General features: G+C 60.2%; 1 protein-coding gene across 1 annotated transcript in view; it reads right to left on the bottom strand.

Annotated features, from left to right (window-relative positions):
• OBSCN (obscurin, cytoskeletal calmodulin and titin-interacting RhoGEF) overlaps window positions 1-23,272 on the bottom strand; it is a 166,376-nt gene that overhangs the window by 7,365 nt on the left and 135,739 nt on the right. The window contains 24 exon segments of the mRNA XM_053904975.1: window positions 120-197; window positions 332-377; window positions 475-627; window positions 1,200-1,226; window positions 1,372-1,544; window positions 1,849-1,926; window positions 2,314-2,374; window positions 2,872-3,072; window positions 3,811-3,892; window positions 4,042-4,210; window positions 4,358-4,470; window positions 5,023-5,144; window positions 5,385-5,481; window positions 6,403-6,687; window positions 14,179-14,287; window positions 15,276-15,405; window positions 15,567-15,669; window positions 15,881-16,048; window positions 20,869-20,982; window positions 21,417-21,594; window positions 21,705-21,863; window positions 22,219-22,383; window positions 22,479-22,595; window positions 22,845-23,001. Of these exon segments, the coding sequence (XP_053760950.1) occupies window positions 120-197; window positions 332-377; window positions 475-627; window positions 1,200-1,226; window positions 1,372-1,544; window positions 1,849-1,926; window positions 2,314-2,374; window positions 2,872-3,072; window positions 3,811-3,892; window positions 4,042-4,210; window positions 4,358-4,470; window positions 5,023-5,144; window positions 5,385-5,481; window positions 6,403-6,687; window positions 14,179-14,287; window positions 15,276-15,405; window positions 15,567-15,669; window positions 15,881-16,048; window positions 20,869-20,982; window positions 21,417-21,594; window positions 21,705-21,863; window positions 22,219-22,383; window positions 22,479-22,595; window positions 22,845-23,001 (3,085 nt within the window).

Below are 23,272 nucleotides of genomic sequence, written 5' to 3'. Positions count from 1 at the left end.
GAGGGCCTGGTTTCCTTGCGGGCCTCCAGCCCCCACCTCGCAGCTCTGCCCCCTCTTCAGCATCTTTTGGGGGGGTCTAACCCTAACCCTCACCCCCTCCGCGAGGCTGCACTGCTCACCTGCCAGCGGCTGCGGGCTAGCAGGAACTTGAGTTGCTTGGTGTTGATGAAGTGGGCCTCCTCCGCGGGCACGGACTTCTGAGAGGGCCCAGGTGACAGGGACGGTGAGGGCAGACCCTGGTGCACCCTGTGGTCCACGTAGACCTCCGCCTCCCCAACCCCATGGCCTGTTTCCCTCCCTGTGCAGGCCTGCTTGGGCTCAGCCTGCTCACCTGGAACCAAGGGTGGGCCAGGCACTTGGCTGCGCTGGGTCGGGCCCTGCGAGGAGAAGAAGACCAGGGGTCAGGCCAGGTGGTCAGCTGCCCCAGGGGCAGGCCTGTGAGAACCCGGGGCGGGGAAAGGGTGGCACACTCACTCTGGGGCCCTCTGCAGGGCAGCCTTGATAAATTCCTGGGCATCCTCGCTGAGGTGGGCAGCCATGGGGCTGCTCCAAGACACCCGCCCCTCCAGCACATTCAGGAGGGTGGCTCGGTCACTCTCACCGGCAAATGGTGACGAGCAGGTCAGGCTGAAAGCAGAGACATGACTTTGCCTTCAGAAGTGACCTGGATTTCTGGATGCATAGGGGGCAGGTGGCCAGAGCAAACAGTGCTGGGTCTTTTACAAGGCCCCCAGTGGCCACAGAGCCACTCCCATCCAGCCCTGAGAGTCCCAGAAATGGCCAATATTTGCCCAGAGATCCATGCTCAGCCTGGGACAGGGATCAAGGGTCAGCCTGGAGTATGTACCCAGCCTTAGCTTGAGGTGGGATCCAGACTCAATCTACACGAGCAGCCTCCTCGAGGGCAGCTGTAACTGTAATGAGGGGGCTCTGGGCAGACCCTTTAGGGAAACAGCTCAGTGCTTTGCCTGGTGACCCGGCCAAGCTCCTCTGGGCCACAGTGTGTAACAAAAGAGCGCAGCAGAAACTACTTATCAGAGTTGGCTGACCGCTAGTTCCCATAATAGCTGCCCTGTGGGTCTTGGGTCTTTGATCTGGGAAGCAGCCAGTAGTGCACGTGGCTTGTCATGGGTCTGATGGGGAAGGGATCGGCGCTTGGTTTCAGAGGGGGTGGTTGACAGAGGCAGGTGTCTGCTTACCTGAGATAGGAGATGACCCCCATGGCCCTGCAGGAGCAAAAGCACAGTCTTGAGTCATCCCATGCCTGGGCTTCGGGCAAAGGGTATGCTCAGAGTTGGGGGGTGTGGGAGGAGGGGCAGCGACTGTGTGTGGGGCAGGGGCTGCTGGCATCCCCAGTGGCCATTCACTTACCAGATGTCCGAGGCCTCGCTCACGGGAGTCTGCTCAATGATCTCAGGGGATACAAACTCTGGGGAGCCATACTTGCTGTATTGTGGCTCTGCTGGGGTGATTTTTTGGGCAAAGCCGAAGTCGCAGATTTTAATGTCCTCCCGAGCAGGATGCACCATCAGGATATTTGGGGGCTGTGAGACACAGTCAGGGAGAGGGGAGGCCATGCCCTAAGGAGGGGGCTCCCAGGGCCGCAGGGAACACACAGGGGTCTGTGAAGGGCTGTCCCAAGGCAACGGTGATGCCGGTGGGACAGTGGGCAGTCTTGGGGTAGGTTTTAGTGCTATTTGGGGACAGCTTCCAGTTCATCCAAGCTGTACCCCACCTGATATCACTGTGCATCCCCAGAGAGTCTGGAAGTGCTAGACTTGCATCTACCCGCCCCCTATGTTCAGGGTCCCTCCCTGGTCCCTGCGGGGCCCCAAGAAGGTCAAGCACCTTTATGTCCAAATGGAGAATGCTCTGGCCGTGCAGATAATGCAGCCCTTCTGCCAGCTGCTGGATGTACACCTTGACCTGGAATCGAGGCCAGGGCTCAGAGGAGGGCCATCCTTCACCTACAGCTCCACTCGCCCCCAGATCTGAGCTGGGCACGGATCCCGCGGGGCAGGTGGTGTGCAAAGCCTCCCAGAGCCCAAGGCCAGAGGATTCCTCCAGCCCGGAAAGCAGATGGGCCTGACCAAAGCCGGAAGCACCTGGTGTCTCAGGAGGGAGGGCCCCACCAGCCAGGTGGTGACTGGGAGAGGAAAGCAGTGGCCCCCCGGGGAAGGGGGGTGCATGGAAGGGCTTAGAGAGCCCTACTGAGGAACTACCACACCCCATGAGGCCCTGGGGAACCCCAGAAGGTTTCCAAGCTGGGGCGTGCTGGGTGTGGCCAGGGAAAACAGGAGACCGTGCAGTTACCTCAGCCTCAGTCACCACACTCTTCTTGAACAGTCGGTCCAGCAGCTCCTCTGAGGAACACCTGGGGCTTAGGTCAAGGAAAGCTCTGGAGTCTGGAACCCACCTGGCCCCACACACACCTCCTATCTTGGGGTGGGGGTGGGGGCCAAGCTGGGGAGGTTGGTGCTCAGACTGTGGAGGGTGGGAGGGACAGGGACCCCAAGGAGGGGGGCCAAGGTCAGCGGACAGCAGCAGAGTGGGAGGGGTGAGTAGGGCATGTGCATCCCTCCCTGGAGCTCGGGTGGGCTGCCTGAGGACCCTCAGCATTAGTGCTTAGTGTGGCCCATAAGTCTGACCTCCCTGCTGGGCAAGGCCCCGTGGAGCGTGGGATGGCCCAGTGAGGGCTTGTCTTGGACCCTGTGACACAGCTCTGCCAAAATTCCTGAGCCAGGGGACCACGAGCTACAAGGCCAGGGCTGTGTCCAGGAATAGCAGAACAGGCCCTGCTGGGGCCCTCAGACCTATGCCTGCCAAGGGTCTGCGTGCGCGCCCCTTTCCTCTGGCCTGGCTGTGGGATACAGCTCCAGGACAAGGATCAGGGTCTTCCGGGTCTCAAACTGGTCAAGCAGCCCTGTGACCAGCGGGTGGCTGAGCGTGGCCAGGATGTCCCTCTCGCCGTACGCCTGGGTGCGCGTCCTGCTCCGCAGGGGGATGAACTTGGCCGCGCAGAACATCTGGTTTCCCTTGTGCTGCACCCTCTTCACGAAGCCGAACACGCCCCTGGGAGGAGGGGAGCCACGCTGGGGGCGCGCGCCGGTTCCCCAGGACAGGGTTGGAGGAGCGGTGGAGCTCCGGAGAGCAGTGCTCACGAGGGTCCTCCAGGGAAGGAGGTTTCTGGGGGACTGGGTTCTGGGTGGGGGTGCCCGTGCCATTGGGTCAGCGGGAGGGGTGGAGCTCCTAAGAGGCGGAATTTCCGGAGAACAGGGGGGCGGGAAAGGAGGGTGCTTCGTGGACGGCGGGGTCCCGAGGCACAGGGGTTCCAGGGGATACTGGGGGCTCCCTGGAGAAAGCTGGTGCTCCGTGGGGGCGGGGTCCCGGGAAGCTGGGGCTCCCGGGGGGCTGGGGGCGGGGACTTGAAAGAAGGGGCTCTGGGAGGTGGAGGTTGAGGGGCGGAGTTCAGGGGACGCAAGGGTCCCCGGGAACCAAGGATTCCAGGGGTGCTGGGGGCTCCCAGGGAGAAGGCAGGTGCTCCGTGGAGGGCGGGGTTCCTGGGGCGCAGGGGTTCCCGGGTCGCAGGGTTTCCAGGATCCTGGGGGTTCCGGGGGCGGAGACTGGGAGGAAAGAGCTCTGGAAGGCGGGGGCTGAGGGATGGAATTCCAGGGATTCAGGGGTCCCCGGGGGCGCAGGGGTTCCAGGAGGTGCTGGGGGCTCTCAGGGCGGAGAGTGGGGGGAAGGGGCTCTGGGACGCGGGGGTGTCGAGGAGCGGCCCTCTCCTGGGGCTGCGTTTGTGGACAATACCTTCCAATTTCCTCCTTGACCTCATAGAAAGAGTGCAGCTTCCTTCGATAGCTTTGCTTCTCAGTGTCAGGCTCGCTGTCTCCTGTAGTCGAAGAGCGGGAGTCGTAGGTGTAACTATGTCCACTTACCCCCAGCTGGAGCGTCTCTGTGCTGGACGGACTATGCTGGAGCCTGAGGGAGGCCGCAGACCACCCCTGTCCCATGCCCTCGAGGAGGGTTCCCCGGACTCACCCCCGTGGACCACCAGCTCCGCTTTACACAGCACCTGGCCACCAGCGTTTTGGGCCAGGCAGGTGTAGACGCCTGCGTCCTGCTGGGTCACGTCCCTTAGCACCAGGGAGTAGGTAGTCCCTTCCCGCTGCTGGCTGAGCCGGGCACCGTCCACCACCTGGGCATCATCCTGGGGGCATAGGCGGGCGGGGCAGCTGTCAGCCCAACCCGGGGTATGGACTCTATCCCTCCCCCGCCCTACTGCAAGTGCTTTGCTGGCGGGTGGGAATGCTACACACTCGCCAGTCCCGGCCCCCAGCCCGGTGCCTGTCCCTACCCGGTACCAGGTCACTGTGGGCTGCGGGTTGCCCTCGATGACCGCTTGGAACTGCGCGGTGCTGCCCCTCTGTGCCTGCACGTCTTCGATGGTGACCTGCATGGATGGGGGCCCTGGGGTGCAGGAGGGAGCCCATGGAGAGAGGTCCAGGCTGTGTCATCAGCCCACATTGAGTCTTGGAGCTGGGCCTTGCAGTCAGAGACTGCCCCCCTACAGTGGGCCAGCATTGACCACCCACCCACGCCTGTCCTGATACCCCCAAGCCTTGTGATACGCCCTGGGGCAACAAGAGCCCACCTGCCTCCCTAATGGGGGCGCCCCCCTCCTGACTCTGCCCAGGCCCCTGATGGTCAGGAAGTGCCTCCTTCCCACGAGCCTCTGTCTCTCCTAGCTGTCCAAGGGCAGGGCGTGCAGAGCATGTTGACGCCTGCTGGAGAAGGTGGCCCCCAGCAAACAGTTCACTACCTTCAGCCCCTCAACCCTCCCAGGTGACAGCCCTCACCTCTCCCTGGGGGGACACGGGCAGAGAGCTCCCCACCCCTGCCCCGCCCCAGCAAGGCTGGGACAGGCCAGGTGGCTCTGCAGGTTCCTCTGCATGAGTGTCCCTCCCCTGGTCCAGGGCACTGGGGGCACACACAGACATGACCCACTAAGCCCCCGCCTACTTGTGGCACCCGTGTCGCTGGCCTGGTACACGTATGTCCGATGCGTGGTCTCCATGAACACCTGGCTGTGGATGTCCCATAGGTCCACTGCTCCTGCTCCCGGCCAGGCTGTACCCTCCATCCTGTGGTCATGGAGCTGGATGAGTGTCTGCTCTTCTCCTACACCCCTGGAGTGTGGGCGGCTCTGCCTCCCCCCCACCGCACTACAGCAGACTTTTAGAGATGGGATGCACAAAGAGGGGACCCAGCCCCGGGTGAGGTGAGGGCTCCACCCCTCACCCTGAGAGCAGTCTCTCCTCTGTGCCCTGACCCTGGGATGTCCCCTCATGAACTGCCCCCACCCAGCACGCCAAGCAGGTTACCGGATGGGCACAGTGCGTCCCCGGGCCTCAGCATGGGCCCCCAAGTCCTGCTCCTGGCCCTCCTGGGGGAGAGGCTCTGGCACCTTCTGAGGCTCAGCTGGTAGGAGACAGGGGCTTAGTGAGAGGGAGCTTGGGATGGAGCTGGGACTGCCCCTCACTATGTGTCCCCATGTCATCCTGCAGGCCCAGAGGGTGGGAGCACAAGGCGGAGGAGGGACTGTGGGAGCACAGGGCCCCTGTGGGTAAGAACAGACAGAGACTACCCTCCTCCAAACCCAGGGGTCCTGACCTCCCTGCAGAGCCCAGAAGCCAATGCACCCTCCTGTCCTAGCTTCTGGCCTGGGCCATCAGCCACACGACAGGGTCCCAGCTACCCAGACAAGGGCCATTCTGACAGCCAGGTGCAGCAGCTTCTGGGGGGGAGGGGCCCCAAGGCAACATCCCTTGGGGGGGGGGGTCTCATCAGGCCAGGGTGGTGGTGAGGGGGTCTACCTCTCTTCTCCTTCCTCCTCCCTCTCCCTCCTCCTCCTTTCTTCCTCCTTCTCCTCCCTCTTCTCCTCCCTCCCCTCCTCTCTCTTCCTCCCTCCTCCTCCCCCTTCCTCCCTCCTCCATCTCCTCCTCTCTCTTCTCTCTTCTTCCTCCTCTCTCTTCTTCTTCCCCCTCCCTCCTCCTCCTCCTCTCCATCTCCTCCCTCACCTCCTCCTCCCTCCTTTTTCTTCTCCTCCCTCCTCCCACTCCTCCTCTTCCCTCTCTCCTCCCCCCCCTCCTTCTCACCTACCCAGAAGCACAGGGCACTCAGGCTCTGTGCCCAGGGCTAACCACCAAAGCCTCTGGCTTCCAGGACAGATGTACTCAGGGTGGGAAGAACCTCCCAGCACCCACCCCCTGCCTATAGCTTCACAGTTGGGGAGCCTGAGGCTGAGCTAAAGTGGGCCTTGTCCAGGTCCCCCAGTGCATGGGGCCATTGGGATGTCAGGGTCCCCAGGGCTCTTCCCATTCACCTGAATAGGATGGATACCTGGGGTGGCCAAGGTTGAAGCCAGCACAAGGGGGACCCTGAGAGCAGGTGGCACTTTGTGGTCAGCCTGAGGCCACTGGGCCTCACCAGATGCATCTGCAACCTCCGTGCCTAGGAGTTTGGGGCCAGCCTCCTGGAGTTTGGGTGGCCCCCCAGGGCCAGGGATGGGGCCAGCGTGGTCCCCTGTGGAGGGTCCTGGAGCCTCGGGGCACACCAGTGTCCTTGGAACAGACGTGATCTCCTTGTCTGCTGGCTCCAGGGCAACTGGGGGAGGGGCGGCAGCATCTGTGGGAGAGGCGGGTCAGCATGTAGGGGTGAGGCATGGCCTAGGCCCAAGAAGAGGGCTCCAGAAACCTTGTCCCAGTCCTCAGAGGCTGCCCCAGTGAGCTGACTCCAAGCTGCCCTTCCCACCAATCTGACCCACCACACACTCAAGGCAGTGAGCCCAGGACTTTTGAAAACGGGGGCTCCTCTGGGCACAGGTGGGTCTGGACACCTGGCCTCTGTCTTGGTCCTGCCCCTCAGTCTCAGTTCATCCCATACCTTCACCCTGGGACTGGCCTCCACACCATGGTCCACTCCAGACCCCAGGGTACTGGGCCACCAGGCCCAAGGGAACCCAGCCCCACACTCTAGGGAAGCCTGGGAACAGCCTGATGCTGTCAGGGGCCAAGGGGTCCTTCCTGCCCTCCCAGGCCAGCCATGCATGGCAGCGGCCTCCCCTCCACTTGCAGCCTAGCCCCACTGAGGCCACTGTACCCTTGTTGGCTCCCTGCCTCTAGCTCCTGGTACATTTTCCTCCCCCACTTGGGGGTCATTCTTCCTATGGTCACACCACAGCCTCACACATGCCCAGGGATGCCTACCACTCCATTCCCAGCAGGTCCCCCCGCCTGGAGCTCTCCCCTCACCCCAGACTTTTTCTCTTGTTCATCTTCTGTATCCTCAGACCCTCCAAGCTGGAGAAGCGACTGTCAGTCTGCTGTCTGTGTGCCCTCAACGGCACTGGGACACACGTCTCATCCTTCCCCAGTCCAAGGAGGTCAACAGACCCCGAACACATCACAGCCTCTGTGCCCATCTCACCAACAACTCCCCAGGCACAGATGGTAGGGAGGGCTGCTCAGCCTCCAGAGGGCTGGGAATGACCACTAGTCTTGTCACAAGGTAGCACCTGTCACCAGCCACACAGCCTGTGTGAGCAAGCTACACCGGCAAGCTGTCACGCCTCCACCCAGGGAGCCTAGGATGGGCCTGAACCCACAGGCTGGTGTCAGGTGCCCATCAAGGGCTGCTACTGGTGGTCCCCAGGGCCAGGCATAGAAGGCCCTCCCCAACAAGTCGCCGGAGCCACCAGGCAGAGAAGCAAGAAAGCAGAGAAGACACAGTGCAGGGAACCAGTTTATTATCATCATCGGAGCCATCTGATGGGCCACTTCCCATGCACAGACCCTGGTCCACCCTGCAGAAAGGCTCAGGAGGGCCTGCAAGGCTGTGCCCCGCACAGGCCTCCCAGAGGCCAAGACAAATGTTCATGGTGAAGATGCGGCTGGGGAGCCCCCACCTGAGAGGAAGACCAGGACCCTAGCCTGGAGCAGACAGGACAAACCTGACATCCCGGCCTTGTGAACATGGCCAGACAGATACAGTGTCCCTGACTTATGTCTAGAGCCCTGAGCCCAGAGCTGCAGTCCATGAGTCTCTCCAGCCTGTACTCTTCAGAGGCTTCTGTACTTTCTGAGACTCCAGATCTGTATGCAGTGTCCTCAGCCAGACCAGGCCTTGTGAGGTAGCAAGTGCCTGGGGTAGAAGGGGCAGGCAGGCTCCAGCCCTGAGTTCTTGGAGAGTGGAGGGGAGGATCAGAGCACACATATCCATGGGGCACTGGCTTCCTCCACACAGCCACACTGGCTGCATCAGGGTGCCTGACAGCCAAGCCCCTGACACTTATGGCCTCAACCCTGGGAGGGGCTGGGGGACTTGTCCCCATCTGGGTGGATGTGCAGAGTGACCGTCTCACCCACTGTCCCAAAGCTGACTGTCTGGGTGGAAACCTCTGTTTTGAAACTGCTCTGGCCACTGTCTGCAGACCGCTGGACCTGGGTGCAGAAGGATGGCTTCCAGGAGGTAGCACCCCCAGCCCGCAACTCCTGCACACAGAAGGAGACTCCACTGGGGCCAAGGACTTGAGGCCCTGACGGAGACACTTCCCGGTGACTGAAAAAGCTGGATGGGCCTCGTGGGCCCAGGGGACGCCCCACATTGAGCAGGACAGGCCGCCCCACAGTGGGCTCACTGATCTCTCTCTGAAGCACAGAGACCTCGCAGGGTGGGTCATCAGAAGTGCTGGGCACTGGGCCATGACAGCCGAAGGTCTCCCCCTCCCGGGGCACGTAATCCTCCAGGTCAGCCAGCGTCAGCACTCGGCCGTCGTGTGTGAGGACCTTGGGGTCACGGCTCCAAAGGCTGTTGGTGCCCTGAGGCTCCTCTATCAGGAGGGCACCTCCTTCCTCCATCTCCTCCAGGGGAGCCTCTTCTTCAGCTGCTTGGGGAGGGAAAGGTTCAGGGGTCTCCTCTGGCCCAGCGTCCATGCAGAAGGTGAGAGGCTCTCCAGCACTGACTATGGTTCTGCCCTGGGCCTGGGGCTCCTGAGCCAGTAACTTGTTGTTGGAATTGTTTGCATTGGGGTCTCCTGTGGGTGTCCCACCTGACATCGTGAAGAGGAGCCCTGTGGAGCTGTCGGGTGCCTCTCTGGCAGGAGATGCACCCCTGGAGCCCGTCTTCTTCACCTGGACTTCAATAGTCTCCTCGACCTCTACCCACTTGGGTTGGGGCCTCGTGCCCTGGGGCAGGGCCGGCGTGTGGGACTCAGGCTCCGTCACGTACAGCGTGGGCACAGTGGGCCTCCAGCCTGGTTCCACCTCAGGCTTTCGAGGCTGGCTGGCCCCCAGTGAGTAGAGCACCTCGGGGGCCAACTGGCCTGGCCTGGGTGGGCTGGCAGTGCGGCGAGAAGGCGAGCGGGAAGGGGACTTGTTGGGGGACCGGCGCCGGCCACGGGGGCTCTTCACCACGGTGGTGATGGTCTCCTCTCTGCGGGGAGAGGGCCAAGAGGAAATGTGCACAGAGACCTGCAGCCTTGCTCAGTGCCCGCACCATCAGCACATGCAGGGGCCACATGAGTGATAGGGTTAGTGTCCTCACAAGCAAGTGGTGACACTGCACAAACTCCTACACATGTGCTTGAGCCCAACCTCTGGAACCTACAGAGAACCAAGGAAACAAAGCACAAAGCCCCATCTGGCTAACCTCAAACTCTAGTGTGCATATCTCAAAACAAGAGTTGAGGCATCAGGGGAGGGCCATGCCACATTACAAGGTGCCTCAAAACCCCGGACTGAGACTGGTTTACAATGTCTCTGTGTGCTAGTCTCTCCTCCATTTATGACCATCTCACTTCGGAGATCCCAGTGCTTTTTGTGCAGTTAATGGGAAGGTATGCAGGGACATAGCCATATGGCCTTCCTTGTCCATCCCACCAGTGCCTTATGCTTTATATCATGTGGGTTACCCCAGTGAGCCCTCAGAGAGCAGGAGCCATCCATAAGATGTAAATAATAGAGATGCTCCTTTCATGGATGAAATGTAGAGTTAATCTGTATAAAGCTCAGACACAGTCGCATAGCTCCAGGGATGGGGTACTTACTACTACCCCATGTATTGTGGGGCAGCAACGTGCCTTGGGGGAGGAGGGAGGAGGAGGAGGGAGGAAGTCGAGGAAGGGTTAACCCAGGATCTGACCAAATGTCTGATGATAAGATTCTCCATAACTTGGACAACTTCAGGCCCCTTGAGGAGGTCATAGGTCCATGGGGACCAACCAGAGTTTCCCAGCCATCTGGTCTTAGACCAGTTTTTCTTGCCTCCTGGCTTTTGCAAGCTTTTCCACAATCTCCACCTGCACACACCCTCTAGTGGAAGTCCTCCCCGATCATCCAGGTCAAAACCAATTCTGTCTTCTGTGGTTTCACTCAGCTCCAAACCTCTTGTGTAATTTAAGTAGCAACAACCCCAGCCTTGAAGGCACCAAAGAAAGGGATGGTGGGCGTGGCACCGGGGAAATGGTTATCCATTGGCTTCCAATCATGAGACACCCTGAGCAAGCCTCTTCCCTGAACGTGAGTTTCCCCATCTCCCTAATGCTAGGGTTGGGCTTGGAGACATGTAAGGGACCTAGAGCTGTGCTGCCCACTAGGGTTACACTATTTTAATTAAATGCAAGTTAATGAGAATAACTAAAATCTAGCACTCAGTTCTTCAGTTACACTTGACACATTTGAAATACTTGGCAGCCACATATGGCTAGTGGATGCTCTTGTAGTGTGCAACATAGAGAATACTTCCAACATCACAGAAAGCTCTGTTGGACAGAAATGTCCTAGATTCTAGGGTTTTGAGTAGAATTCTGCCTCTGGCCCACTGTGGGAAACAGCTCTCAGTCCCGGCTCCAAACTAACTGGTGTGATTCTGGGTCCAAGCTGGGTGTGCTGCTGTGAAGTATACAGAGTAAGTCTACCCAGCGGAAACAATGGAGCCATGGAGGCCCTGTAAGAGAGAGCTGTGAAGTGTGAAGGTAGTCAAGACCCCAGGGGAGTGTGGGTCCCCTCTGGAGCTTCTGCAAAGTGCTGGCAGTCTGCGTGGTGAGCAAAAGCCATATGGTAGTCAGACAAGCAGGTGGCCGGGCCACACAGGCAAGGTCCAGGTGGGTTAGTGGGCATGCAGGGGGCACTGCAGTCAGAAGGAAAGTTAGGAACACGCCTGCACTTACATGATGATGGTTTTCTTGGGGACTTTAGTCTCCTGCTCAGTGACTACAAAGAAAACAGTCGGAATAGCCAGGGTTACAGATCAGGCAGCGCTCTGGAGCTGAGCTGTTTGAATGGCATGGCCGTGTAGTAACCTGCTCGGCTTAGGAGCACTGGATCCAAGCCCTGCCTGGCCTATCTGTCTCAGCTTGAAGCCTCAGTTGTCATCTTTGAAATGGAGATGACAGAGCCTTATTTGAGTGTCTGGGGGATAAGGAAGTAGAACATCAAATGTGTCTAACATGAGGAAATGAGGGTCTTTCAGGGACCGTAGGAAGAGTAGGGGCCCCACCTAGGCAGTCCACACAGAAATTCCAGCTCTTTCTTCAGCTCATGTGCCCAGGGAGCCCTGTGAGTTTGTCAAACCTAAGGTCCCACTGCTCAGACAAAAACTGAAGGCTAGGAGTGGAGAAAGGAATGGCTCATGGGAATCAAACTGCGACTGCGATGGCTGGTGCCTGTTTTATAAAAATTCCTAAAGAACAAAGGCATCTCTCCAGGGAGGTGGCACATATGAGCTTTGTAGCGTGAGGCCATGAAAATCCCATCAGGAGCAACCAGAAATGCCTGGACAGGGTCCTGAGCTCCAAGTGAGTAAAGAAACTTAGGTCTCCTCATAGAAGCTACCTACAAATTCAACTGCCTTGATTACCCTACCTTTCTACCCCTCTGGAGCCAGCAGATGGAGGATCAGAGTCCCAGAGACAGGATAGGACTCATGTGGGACCAAGCAGCACCTATTCCAACCTGTCTCAAGGTCTCTTCCTCTGCAACTTCTGTGAAGGGCCAGGTTTGCCACAGAGATGCCCCCTCCCAACCACACCCTGCTGGACAGCAGGCAGTCAGCGGCTACCAGTACCCTTAGGTCTCAACAGTCCCTTTTGCCATTCTAGGGACAAAGCTGAGTGGGATGCTCAAAAAAGTCAAGTGGCATGGCCTGGGGCACACAGCACCCTGGCTTCGTGTGTGGGATTTCAGGCTTTGCTACAGTGAAATATAGAAAAAGGATTTTCCTTTAGATAACCAAGAGTATTTTAAACTTGTCTCCGATTGGATGCACATGAATTAAATGTACCAGTTGTATCCGTATGGCCCTTGGGAGCCTCATTTATTTGTGTATATGTGTGCACACAAGCATGTGCATGCACACATGCATGTATGTATGTACATGTGCGTGTTTGTGCTAGCTGCCTCCTGGAGAGGGAAGCCCCCTGGGAGAGAGAATGGGATGCACCAACATGCCTTGTGTGTGAGGATTAAGTTGGGGCCAGAGAGAGCCAGCCTGTTTGCCACCTGAAGACTGGACCCTGTGTGCAGAACTCCTCTCCTCGCCCCGCCCCCCATGACTGGGGTCCCCTCCTGCTGCTCTATGGGGTGGAGTCAGGACATGTTTTGGCTGCCTGGTGCTTTTGTTCCTGAACTGGCCAGCCACCTGATGGGCCCTAAGCTCCAGTGAGTACTGGCAGCTATTGGAGAGGTGCAGCCGTGCGAAGCAAGGCTCCTGGCCCAGTGCGGTTCCACAAGCGAGGGGGCAGCACCCACCCCACAAGGCTGGCCAGGGCCGTGCTGGCCATAGAGCCACCAGGTTAAAGATGAAGCAGCAGGATAGGGTTAGGAAGCAGTAGGCGCTGGGCTCCAATCCTGGGTCTGTGAGAACCCGCCTTCTTGGATGTGAGGCACCAGGAGGCTGCCCCTCTTCCAGAATCCACAGCCGTCGGACGTTGACAGAAAGTGACCCATCATGACAATGAAGTGAATGCCTCTGTAGGACATGCTTGTTGCCAGCCTGAGAGGGAGCACTGAAGTCCCTATGCAGCACCTCCCCTACATAAGATGCTACACTGCAGGAAGTGCAGGTGCCTGCAGACATCACAGGATCCTCTTGGGGGCAGGAACAAGGACCCCTGCCCTCTCTGTGATGTCTGTGGAGGGTCTCAAAGGCTGTGAGGCCAAAGTTCAGGTGCCAAGTAGGCTGACTGTAGGAGGGTCTAGATAGACAGAGGTGCCCAGGCATGGGGCCCCAGGAAGGACTGGATCCAGTAGCCCAAGGCATCACAGAAGCCAACATTCAGAAGCTGGGAGGACATGTATTCCAGCCCTTCCTACTGTGGGAGCTGAAGCCCCACCAGGTATTAGTCAAGCCTCTGCTTGTATGCCTCCAGGAACAGAAGACTTACCACCTTATAGGTGGGGATACTTGCACTGGGAGAAGCTGTCCCTGGGGCTGCACCCTGCCCCATCAGGCTGCTCTCTGGGACTGAGCAGGCCCAGAACAGATTCCAGTTGCCACCCTCCCCATCCCAGCCATTCTTGGGCTGGGCCCAGCTGGGATCTTGGACCCAGGCATGAGTGGAGGCGTGAGGTGCCCTGCCACCCACCCTTCACCTCCCACCCCAAAGCACATCTCCCCCTAGTGAGACACATCTCAGGACCCCAGGGGCCACCCCCGGCCAGGTTAGGGAGGCAGAGCCACGACATTCTGTTTTTCCCATGAACAACCCAACCCCAACACCACTCCCTCTCCTGGGAGCCAAGCTGAGACCCGGCAGCCCTGTGCTCTGCACACGGCAAAGCTGTCCTACCTAATGTTGCTGCCACCTATCACGAGGCCTGGCTGGCTACTGTCCAGCAGCCTGCCTGGCCCAGATAGGACCTTTCTACGCACTCATTGCTGCCCCAGAGATGGTGAGGAAGATGCCACCCCCAGGGCAGCCCTTCAGCCTTGCTGAAGCTCTGGGCTCATGGCTCACCTCATGCTGCCCCAGTAGGGTGCTGGGACCCAGCCCTAGCTCCACGGCCTCTGCATCCCCTCCTCTCCCAGCCAGACCCCTCCTTGGCCCTCACTGTCCCTCCTCCAAGAAGCACACCTTGATTGGAAAAGCTGGTGGGAAAAGCCCAGCCCCACAGCACTCACCTTCCACAGCTGCAAGCTGCTCTCTGTGACGTTGTTCCCGGGCTCGCACAGCTGGGCTCTGCATGCACAGCTCTGCCCCGCCCCTCGCAGAGCCCAGCCGGTTCACCAACTGCAGGGCAGATGGCAGGAGCCTGCTTAGAGCCTGTGGCTCCCTGGGGACCATGCAGGTTGTTTGTAGTGGGGGCCCTCCCTGGCTGTGTCCCAGAGGCATAGAGCCTATCACCAAAGAAAGGGTTCCCACACAGACCCAGCATTGCCCAGGGTTTCCTAGGCACTGGGGACACTGTCTACACACTTCAGTGTGGTGGCCATATGGGCCCAAGCACTTGCATGGAACTGAATCTTTACCTACAGGTAACTTATTGATTTCAATTCAAATTGCATGTGGCCAGTAGTGACTGAATCAGACAGTATGGGTCCAGAGCTGGCTCAGGTCTGTGTGTTCCCACAGGAACCCCCATAGGGGCCAGGCCCCACCTAGGCTACCAACAGCAGCCACACAGAGGGGGCTGGTAGCCAGGAAGAGCCACAGCCTGCACACACCATCCACAGACCACCCCCGGCCCTGCAGGTGGGCAAGTGGCTTTGGGAGAAAAGAGGATGCCACCCAGGGTTCCCATCTGGGTCCCTGTCCCCTGTCATGGACACTGGATGGTGGGCCAGAGATCCCCTCCTTCACTGGGGATACTGGGTGATCGTGGGCCAGGGATCGCTCCATCATCAGGGGCACTGGGTAATGGGGGGCTAGGGTTCTGTCTTCATCATGGTTCAGGGACACTGGGTGATGGTTGGTTGGGGTCCCTCCCTCATCAGGGACACTGGGTGATGGGGGACCAGGATCCCTCCCTCATCAGGGGCACTGGGTGATGGGGGACTAGGATTCTGCCCTCATCATGGTTTAGGGACACTGGGTGATGGTGGGTCGGGGTCCCTCCCTCATCAGGGACACTGGGTGATAGGGGGTTGTGGTCCCTCCCTCATCATGGTTCAGGGACACTGGGTGATGGGGAGCCAGGGTCCCTCCCTCATCAGGGACACTGGGTGATGGGAGGCCCCAAGCTAGTCCCCTCAGCTGCCCTTATGTCTGCCCATGTCACCTCGCACTCATAGTGGCCCAGGTCCTCCTTGTTGGCCGCCAAGATCTCCAACACCAGCAGGCCACTGCGGGGCTCGTTCAGGGTTCGGTATTTGCCGCTGGGTGTCAGCAGGGCCCCATCCTTGTACCACCTATGGCCAACCCTACAGTGTGAGGCAGAGCCACCCCAGCCTCCCCAACTTGACACCCTCCTCTCGCCCCCGCCCTGCAGTCTGGGCTTGCACATGGAGCCCACCCACACTTTGTCAGCGTCCAGCAGACCCTGTCCCAGCCCCCACGCTGCCTGGCCTACCTGATCTGGGGGTGTGGGGCACCTTCGATGGTACAGGTGACCTGAACGTCCTCTCCCTCCACAAAGGGCACTGCCCGGACCTTTTTCACAAACCGTGGGGGTACTGTGGGGCCACCGAGTGGTGGAAGGGGAAGAGATATAGAGAGAGACACCATGATGGAGAGGGACCCTACTCCACCAGTGAGTTCCCCAGATGTGGTCGGAATCCACATGGCCACCATCAGCCCCACCCGCAGGCCTGTGCCCCCCATTGAGTCCCCAAGGTAGAGCAGGGTCCAGATGCCCCACACCCCAGCCTCCCTCCCAAGGCTCACCTTGCACCAGTATCTTGCCTAGGGTGCTGGCATTGCCAGCAGCACTGGCCGCGAAGCACATGTACTGGCCGGAGTCCACGCCAGTCAGGTTGTCCAGAATGAGGGCACATGAGCCATCGGGGTCCTCGATGAGGATGTGGTGAGGGTCCACTTCCACTGGCTTCCCGTCTGGAAAGGAAGGCAGGGCTGTCACGGAGGGGACCCTGCTGGGGACAGGAGGCTGGCCTGCCTGGGGGGTTGCAGTCATGGGGCAGCGATGGAGGAGCACTTCTGGAGCATGGACCCCTGGTGGGGAGCCTGGCTGGCCAAGCTGATCCAGAGTGCCATTTCCTTCCCCAGACCTCCATGTCCCTTGTGCAGCCTTGCAAAGTAGGCTCCTAGCTGGAGGTAGGGGCCGGGCAGAGGGGCCTGGCCCCAACAGATGATGTCCCATTCTGGCATGCAGACCTTCACTCATCTGCCCATTGATTCCGTTACTCCCCGGGACCCCACCCAACAGACACGCTCAGACACTGCCCATGTCCCTCATCACTACCCAACTGAACGTCTCCAGCCATCATGCGATTCTCCCCTGCGTGGAGGCCAGGAGAGGTGCATCTTTCCCCGCAAGGAACTGTGTCCTCCACAAATACCTAAAACTTCACAGGGGACCTTGTATGTGCCGAATGAAGCTGTTTAAATAGTTCATAAGCAGCATCGTGACCCCTAACTCAGAGGAACCCGTGCCAACTGTTTTTAAGCCACGTCAAGTGACCCAGTCACTTTGGGGAAGAGGACACAGGCAGGCCTGCTAGCAGCCCCATAGAAGTCCAGCGTCTCCTAGAACCTGAGGTTTCTCCCCTGAGGGGGCAACCCACTTCCTGCAGCTAACATCTGGCCCCCAAACGTGGGGACTGGCATATGTGGCTCCAGCCAGAAGGCCTTGTTTTCTATCTGTATCTGGCTGGCCTCGTGGTTTCCAAGTGGGGAAACACCCCAGACCCTTCATGCTTCGGTGACAAGAAGGGACACGGTCAGGGACGAGGTGTTCCAGAAGCGAGAGGAGGAGGAAGATAAACAGAAGGCCCCGCTGGGCCAGGTAACAGGACCCATGACAGGTCTGTGGAGTCAGTGGCAGACAGCACGAGGTCCACTGGGCAGGAAACCACCCCCCGCCCCTTCCCTGCCCCCCCCCCGCCCCCGCCGCCGTGGCCTGTGGAGGAAGAGCCGTGGGGCCGGAGGCTGCAGTCTGGGCACCGAGAAGCAGGGTCAAAAGCAGATCTCTGGGTGGTGCTTTGGCTGACACGCTCCCTCCTGACGCCTGACGTTGACTGGCTTCCTAACAAACACGAGAGCCCATGCTGGGTGCAGTCACCAAGTCTGGATGGGCAGAAGGCAGGAGGGCCAGCACCTGGGCTGGGAGGCCAGGCACCGGAAGTTTGTGAAGGACTCCTTCGGATGACAGCAGAGGAGCCATGTCCCCACAGGGAGCCTTTGATGCCCGTCCTGTGGGCTGGTGGAACCTGCATGGCATCCATAATGTTGTGACAGGCTGGAGGAGGCGGAGGTGAGTGGAGGGCTATAGGAGCATTCTGACAGGTGGCCCTGAGAAAGGCTGGGGGATGTGACTGCTGCTCTGGGCCAGAAGGAGCCCCATCAGCAAGGTCACCACCTTGCAAGGGGTCCCCAGCCAACCAAGGGGCACAGAGCCTCGGGCGGTGATGTGACGTGGCTGCTAAGTCAACATCCCCGAAGCCAAAACAGTATTCGCAGAGACGCTGCTCCAGACGGAGTTTTGGGTGAGCCCCAAACGCGGGACATTACTGAGCTGCGGAAGTGTGTTGTGTCTTCCTGCTCCTCCACCCTGACCTGACAGGTGAGCCTTGGTCCCCTGTGCCCAGAGACCCCAGGCAGGGAGAGGTAGGATTTTCACAGCACCTGCATCCACTCACGGTACTTGAATGTCACCTTGAGGCCAAGTCAGAGTTCTGTGGCTGCAACTTCTACCTCTGGACCCAATGTTTGCGGTATGCAGTTCCCGGGCCAGAGGGAATGTGGGGAGGGGACATTCCAGTGTGTACTCGCCAGGCGCAGAGGTGGCAGCAGCCACCAGAGGGAGCAGGTGGCTGGTCAAAGGCAACTGCTCCTATGGCTCCAGTAGGTGTAGACAGGCCGGGTGTAAGGGGATCCCCCGTGCAGAGCAATGGATCCTGCTCTTCCACCCTCAGGCACTCAGGCACCAGGACCTCTCCGCATTCTTGAGGCGAGGTCTCTGATTCGTGTCCGGGGCCCTCCATTCTGGACATGTGGCCCCTGTGGGTGGGTCAGCACTTGCCCCTCTCTGCCTGCTCCTAACATGGGAAGCGTCCACCCATGACATTCTGCCGTTCTGCTGGCTGGCAAGTCAGAAGTCTCCCCACGCTGAGTCCCTCCATTGCAATAACCAACCTTTACCTCTTCGACGCCTACAAAGGGGACCCCCACCTACAGACTCATGTACTGGGACAGAACCTCTTAGGGGACCTTCCCTCCAATTCCCCCTCCCCCGCCCCATCATCCAGCTCAGGGGAGACCCAGGCTATGCAGTGAGCGCAGCAGCGGTCCAGGCCACATGGTGGGGAGCCGGGTCCCAGTTCCATGGGCAGAGCTCAGAGCCAACTGTGTGGCTCCACTGGCGATGCTCTTCCCAGTGAAGGCTGCTATGTGCCCACCAGCCTTGAGCTGTTGCAAAAGACACAGCCTGAGAGGCTACAGACTGGTCAGTTGAAGACCCCTCCTTGGGGCGGTGAACGAGGTAAAGTTCTTGCATGGGACACCGCTCAGAGGCCAGGCTGGGGGCGGACTCCCCATCCTGGCAAATCAGTGTCTCCGTCAGCTACCGGTGGGGTTTCCTGCCATGACGCTGCTTTGGGTCACAGAAGCTCTGTCCCTACCACATGACTGTGTGCGCTGCGTGTATTGTGACAGCATGTGTCAACACGGGCTGACCATCTGGCTGCCCCCACCTCCTCCATCCACCCCTTGGGGAGGCAGTCTGGTCATTGGACACAGCTATCCCCAGCCAAGTTATCCCCTCCAGAGCACTCACTGTCCACTCCTGGGTGGCACGTCCCCCTTTCCCCTTGGATGTGGGCCCCGGCCAGCACACCCTCTTGGAGGCAGCCTGGCCAAAACAGGTGGCCCCAGGGGTTCGTTCTTGCTTCCAGGAAACTGTATGAACCACTCTGTCCCTCCCAGGATGGAGGGTATGAACCCGTCCTCACAGGTCAAAGGTCTGGCCATGAGGGGACAGCGGGACGGACAGGTACCCTCCCAGGTTCTGTGCAGGGGAGGCAGCTGGGGATGAACCTCCTCAGACCCCAGGACGAGGTGGCTGTGGGGCCTCCCTCCAGAAGACGACCCTGGGGCCGCTCTCCCAAACTGCTGACGGGAACCAGTCCCTGTGTCCCCCAGCTTCAGCCTGTGGCTCTGACTGCAGGACACGGGGAAGGCCCCTCTTGTGTCCCAGCAACACCACCAGTATTCGCTCTAGCCCCATCCTCAGCCATGAAGGACAAACCAGTGCCCCTGGCTGCTCAACCCGAGGGCCTGCCCCTGGGACAGCTCCCCAAAACTGGGACTGGACTTGGTTATTCAGACTGAACTGAGGACTTGGAGACCTGCCTGCCAGCCCAAGTGACCCACAGTGAGAGTGTCTCAGTTTACCTGGGGGCCTTGGACCATGTCAGATGGCTGTACTACACTGTGGTTTAGGGCTGGGGCTTAAGGTCACATGTCATTAGCTTGACCTCTGCAGGGGCCGTGACAGGACACCTGTGCCTGCATGAGTGACCCCGAACAGAGGCCCTGGACACAAGGCCACAAGCCACAAGGCTCAGAGGGATGTCCCCAAAGGGCCAGACTGAGTGCTGCCACGCATGCATGTGGGAGCAACATGCAATCTGCATGACCACTGGGTGGGGGGACCCTGGGACCCTTCCCCATGTTGCTTTTCCCTTTCCTGCAATAAAGCACACCCTGAGCGGAATGTTCTGCTGAGTTCTGTGAGTCCTTCAGGTGATTCATTGAATCCAAAGCTGGTCGTGACCCCCCCAAAGTGATTTTGATGCCAGAAGTGGGGCTGGTCCCGGGGACCCCCAGAATACAGCCGGTGTCAGAAGTGGGGATGGTCATGGGGACCCCCAATGTGCAGCTGATGCCAGAAGTGGGGGTGGTCCCCGGGGACCCCCAGAATACAGCCAGTGTCAGAAGTGGGGGTGGTCATGGGGACCCCCAAAGTGAAGCTGATGCCAGAAGTGGGGGTGGTCCCCGGGGACCCCCAAGCTGCAGCTGATGCCAGAGTGGGGGTGGTTCCAGAGACCCCAGACTACAGCTTGTGCCAGAAGTGGGAGTGGTCATGGGACCCCCAAGCTGCATCTGGTGTCAGAAGTGGGGGTGGTCCCATGGACCCCCAGAATACAGCCAGTGTCAGAAGTGGAGGTGCTCCCAGAGACCCCCAAAGTGCAGCTGATGCCAGAAGTGGGGTTATTCCTGGGGACCCTGACCACAGAGCCAGCCTCAGTGCCCTCTCCCTGCTCCTGGCCTCCTGGTTGCCCACCCAGAGCTCCTGAATGTTCACCAGGGAGGCCTGCCAGCTGCCCCCTCTGCCTTATTTCTCTAGCTGGCCGTGTTGCCTTCATGCCACATGTTTGTCTCCTGGTTTGCCATCTGTCTCCTCCCCTAGACGACCAGCACCCCTTGGCAGGGCCTGGCGTCTGGGACAGGGTGTGAGCCCTCGGAGAGCTAAGGAGTGAGTTTGGGGTGGGTAGGATCACTGTGTCGGGATCATGGGTGCACGCCCTCTGCCTCTGTCCCACCTCGTCCACCCACGCACCCACCCAGGCTGGCGGTGATTGTGCCCAGCCCCCCAGCAGGCTGCCCCTCATTCCCCAGCCCCTGCCCGGGATGGATTCCCTCCCAGCGCCTCTTCCTGGTGCAGGATCAACATCCCTTGGGCCCCAGGGGCCTACCTTTGTACCAGCTGACGATGGGCTTGGGTGTGCCTGTCACACGGCAGGCCAGCTTGACAGTCTCACCCAGCTCGGCTGTGCAGTCTGCCAGCTCCTCTTCGAAATCTGGGGGTTCTAGGTGCACGCGTGCACACACACACACACACACACACACACAACACACACAGGCTTTGAGCTCTTGGTGGGTGGGATAGCCCCCCCCACCAAGTCCTTGGTGCGTCCCTGGCACAGCCAGAAGCCTCAAGGTCAAAGAGTGAGATTGTTATGGACACCACCCCCTGCGACCTTCCATCCAGGACCTGGGTCTGATGGGAGTCAGGGTGAGTGAGGCAAGCTGGGTGGGTAACAAAGAACCGTGGAGAAAGGGGATCCTCTCTCCTGTCCTAGGTGGGGAAGCCCACCTGGGGTTACCAGGTCCTTCATGTCCCTAACAGTCTGGGTGCCTGTCTTGTGCTGGGGTGGGGGGCTGTGTGAACCCCGAGGCTTCCTGTACTCAGGTCAGGCTCAGGCTCCCAATCTGGCAGCACTGCCATGGCCAGGACACTCACGCCACACGGGCAGGGCCAGGCGCTGCTGGATGCCGCAGATCTCCTTCACCCAGGAATTCTTGGTGATGACCGTCCGCGCCTGCAGCAGATACTTGCGCACAGAGTCCTCTCGCTCGTGCCAAACCTCGAAGGCGCGGTCGTCACCCTCCACCTGGTCATTCAGGTCGATGCTGCTCAGCTGTGGGGGGAGGCAGGATGCAGGCTGATCGTCTGGAAGCAGGACTCCACACCCCCTGCCCAGCCGGCACCCCCCTCTGCCCCACTCGGGCTCCATGGGCACCCGTAAACCTTCATCATGTTCCGGAAGACATAGCTGAAGGTGTCAGTGCGGGAATCCCGTCTCGGCTTGCAGACCACCAGGTGGTGGCGGAACAGGAAGACATGCCGATGGTGGCCCTTCCAGGGCATCCGTGCGCCCGGCGCCCCCTCCCACACGATGAAGTGGCCCTGGGGAGCATTCAGCTCTCAGCTCGGTACGTGGCGCCCACGTGGCCCCGCCCAGGCCCTCCACCGTGCCCAGCACCCAGCACCCCGCACCCACATAGCTCCATCAGGCCCTCCACCGTGTCCTCTACCCCGCACCCATGTGGCCCCGTCAAGCCCTCCACCCTGCCCTGCACCCGGCGCCCACATGGCCCTGTCAGGCCCTCCACCGTGCCCCACACCCCGCACCCGATGGCCCTGCCCAGGCCCTCCACAGCACCCCACACCCCGTACCCACATGGCCCCGCACCAGGCCCTCCACCATGCCCCATTCCCCCCACCCACGTGGCCCCGCCAGGCCCTCCACCGCGCCCAGCACCTGGCGGATGGGCTCGCCCAGGGCCTGCAGGGTGCCCGGGTAGTTCTCCATGAGCGACACGTGCAGTTGGTTCTCAGCGCGCTGCGGCAGGGCCGACACCATGGCATACGCCTGCTCCAACAGCGCGCAGTTCTGCCTGTTTCTCGCCTTGTTGCGGATCAGCTCCTGGGGGAGAAGGCGTCAGGCCCGAGCCCCACCGCCTGCCCGTCTGCCCGACCGCCCACCAAGGCCAGGGAGGGTGGCCACGCGGCGGCCTGTACCTTGAGCAGGGCCTGGTACTGCTGGACCCGCTCCACAGGCTGTTCTAGGAAGTGCTGCAGGGGCGGCAGTGGTGGCTGCGAGGGGTCTAAGGCTGACAGCACGTCTTCCGTGTATTTCTGTGGGAACCGCAGCACGGGGTTGGGGACACACATGTGCACCCCCGATGGCCAGTGTTACCAGGGCGGAAAGCTGAAGGGCTGGGGCGTGGGGTACATGCACATGCGCATACACATGCACTGCTCCTCCCTCCGGTGGGCCTCACACCCTCCTCCTGCCCCCTGCGGTGTCACCCTCTGAAGCTGAGCCCAGAGCTTCAGGGACCCTGCTTTTCTCAGAAAACTATGAGGCACGGGCTGGGGGGGCACCTTGTAGAACTCCTGCACTGCTGTGCTGACCACCGCAGACTCGGCTTGTACGCGGCCTACCAGGAACTCCAGGTACTTCTCAAAGGCCGCCTGGTTCTTGATGAAGCACATGGCCACATCGTCATCCGTGTCACACTGCTGCAGCTCCCTCTGGAAGCTGCAGAACAGGGGACAGTGGTCAGGGGGATGGCGAGCCCTCAGGCTGGGGGAGAAACAGGCTGCTGCCCAGGTCTGGGCTGGGGAGGCTGCAGGTGCGGTGTGTGAGGGCATCCACATCTGCACACATGACGTGTGTGTGTCGTGTACACATGCATGCCCACACGTGTCAGAGTGTGCGTCTGAATGCAGGTATGCACGCCTGTATCTGTGTACACAGAAGTGCATGTCGTGGGACGTGCCTCTCATGTGTTTGGAGAAGTTTCTGGAGC

This window comes from Panthera pardus, unplaced genomic scaffold, assembly GCF_024362965.1.
Source record: "Panthera pardus isolate Hobbes unplaced genomic scaffold, ASM2436296v1 HiC_scaffold_1, whole genome shotgun sequence".
In the NCBI taxonomy this organism is placed as follows: domain Eukaryota; kingdom Metazoa; phylum Chordata; class Mammalia; order Carnivora; family Felidae; genus Panthera; species Panthera pardus.
The sequence above is the reverse complement of the archived record's forward strand: the minus strand, read 5'-3'. Positions and strand labels throughout refer to the sequence as shown.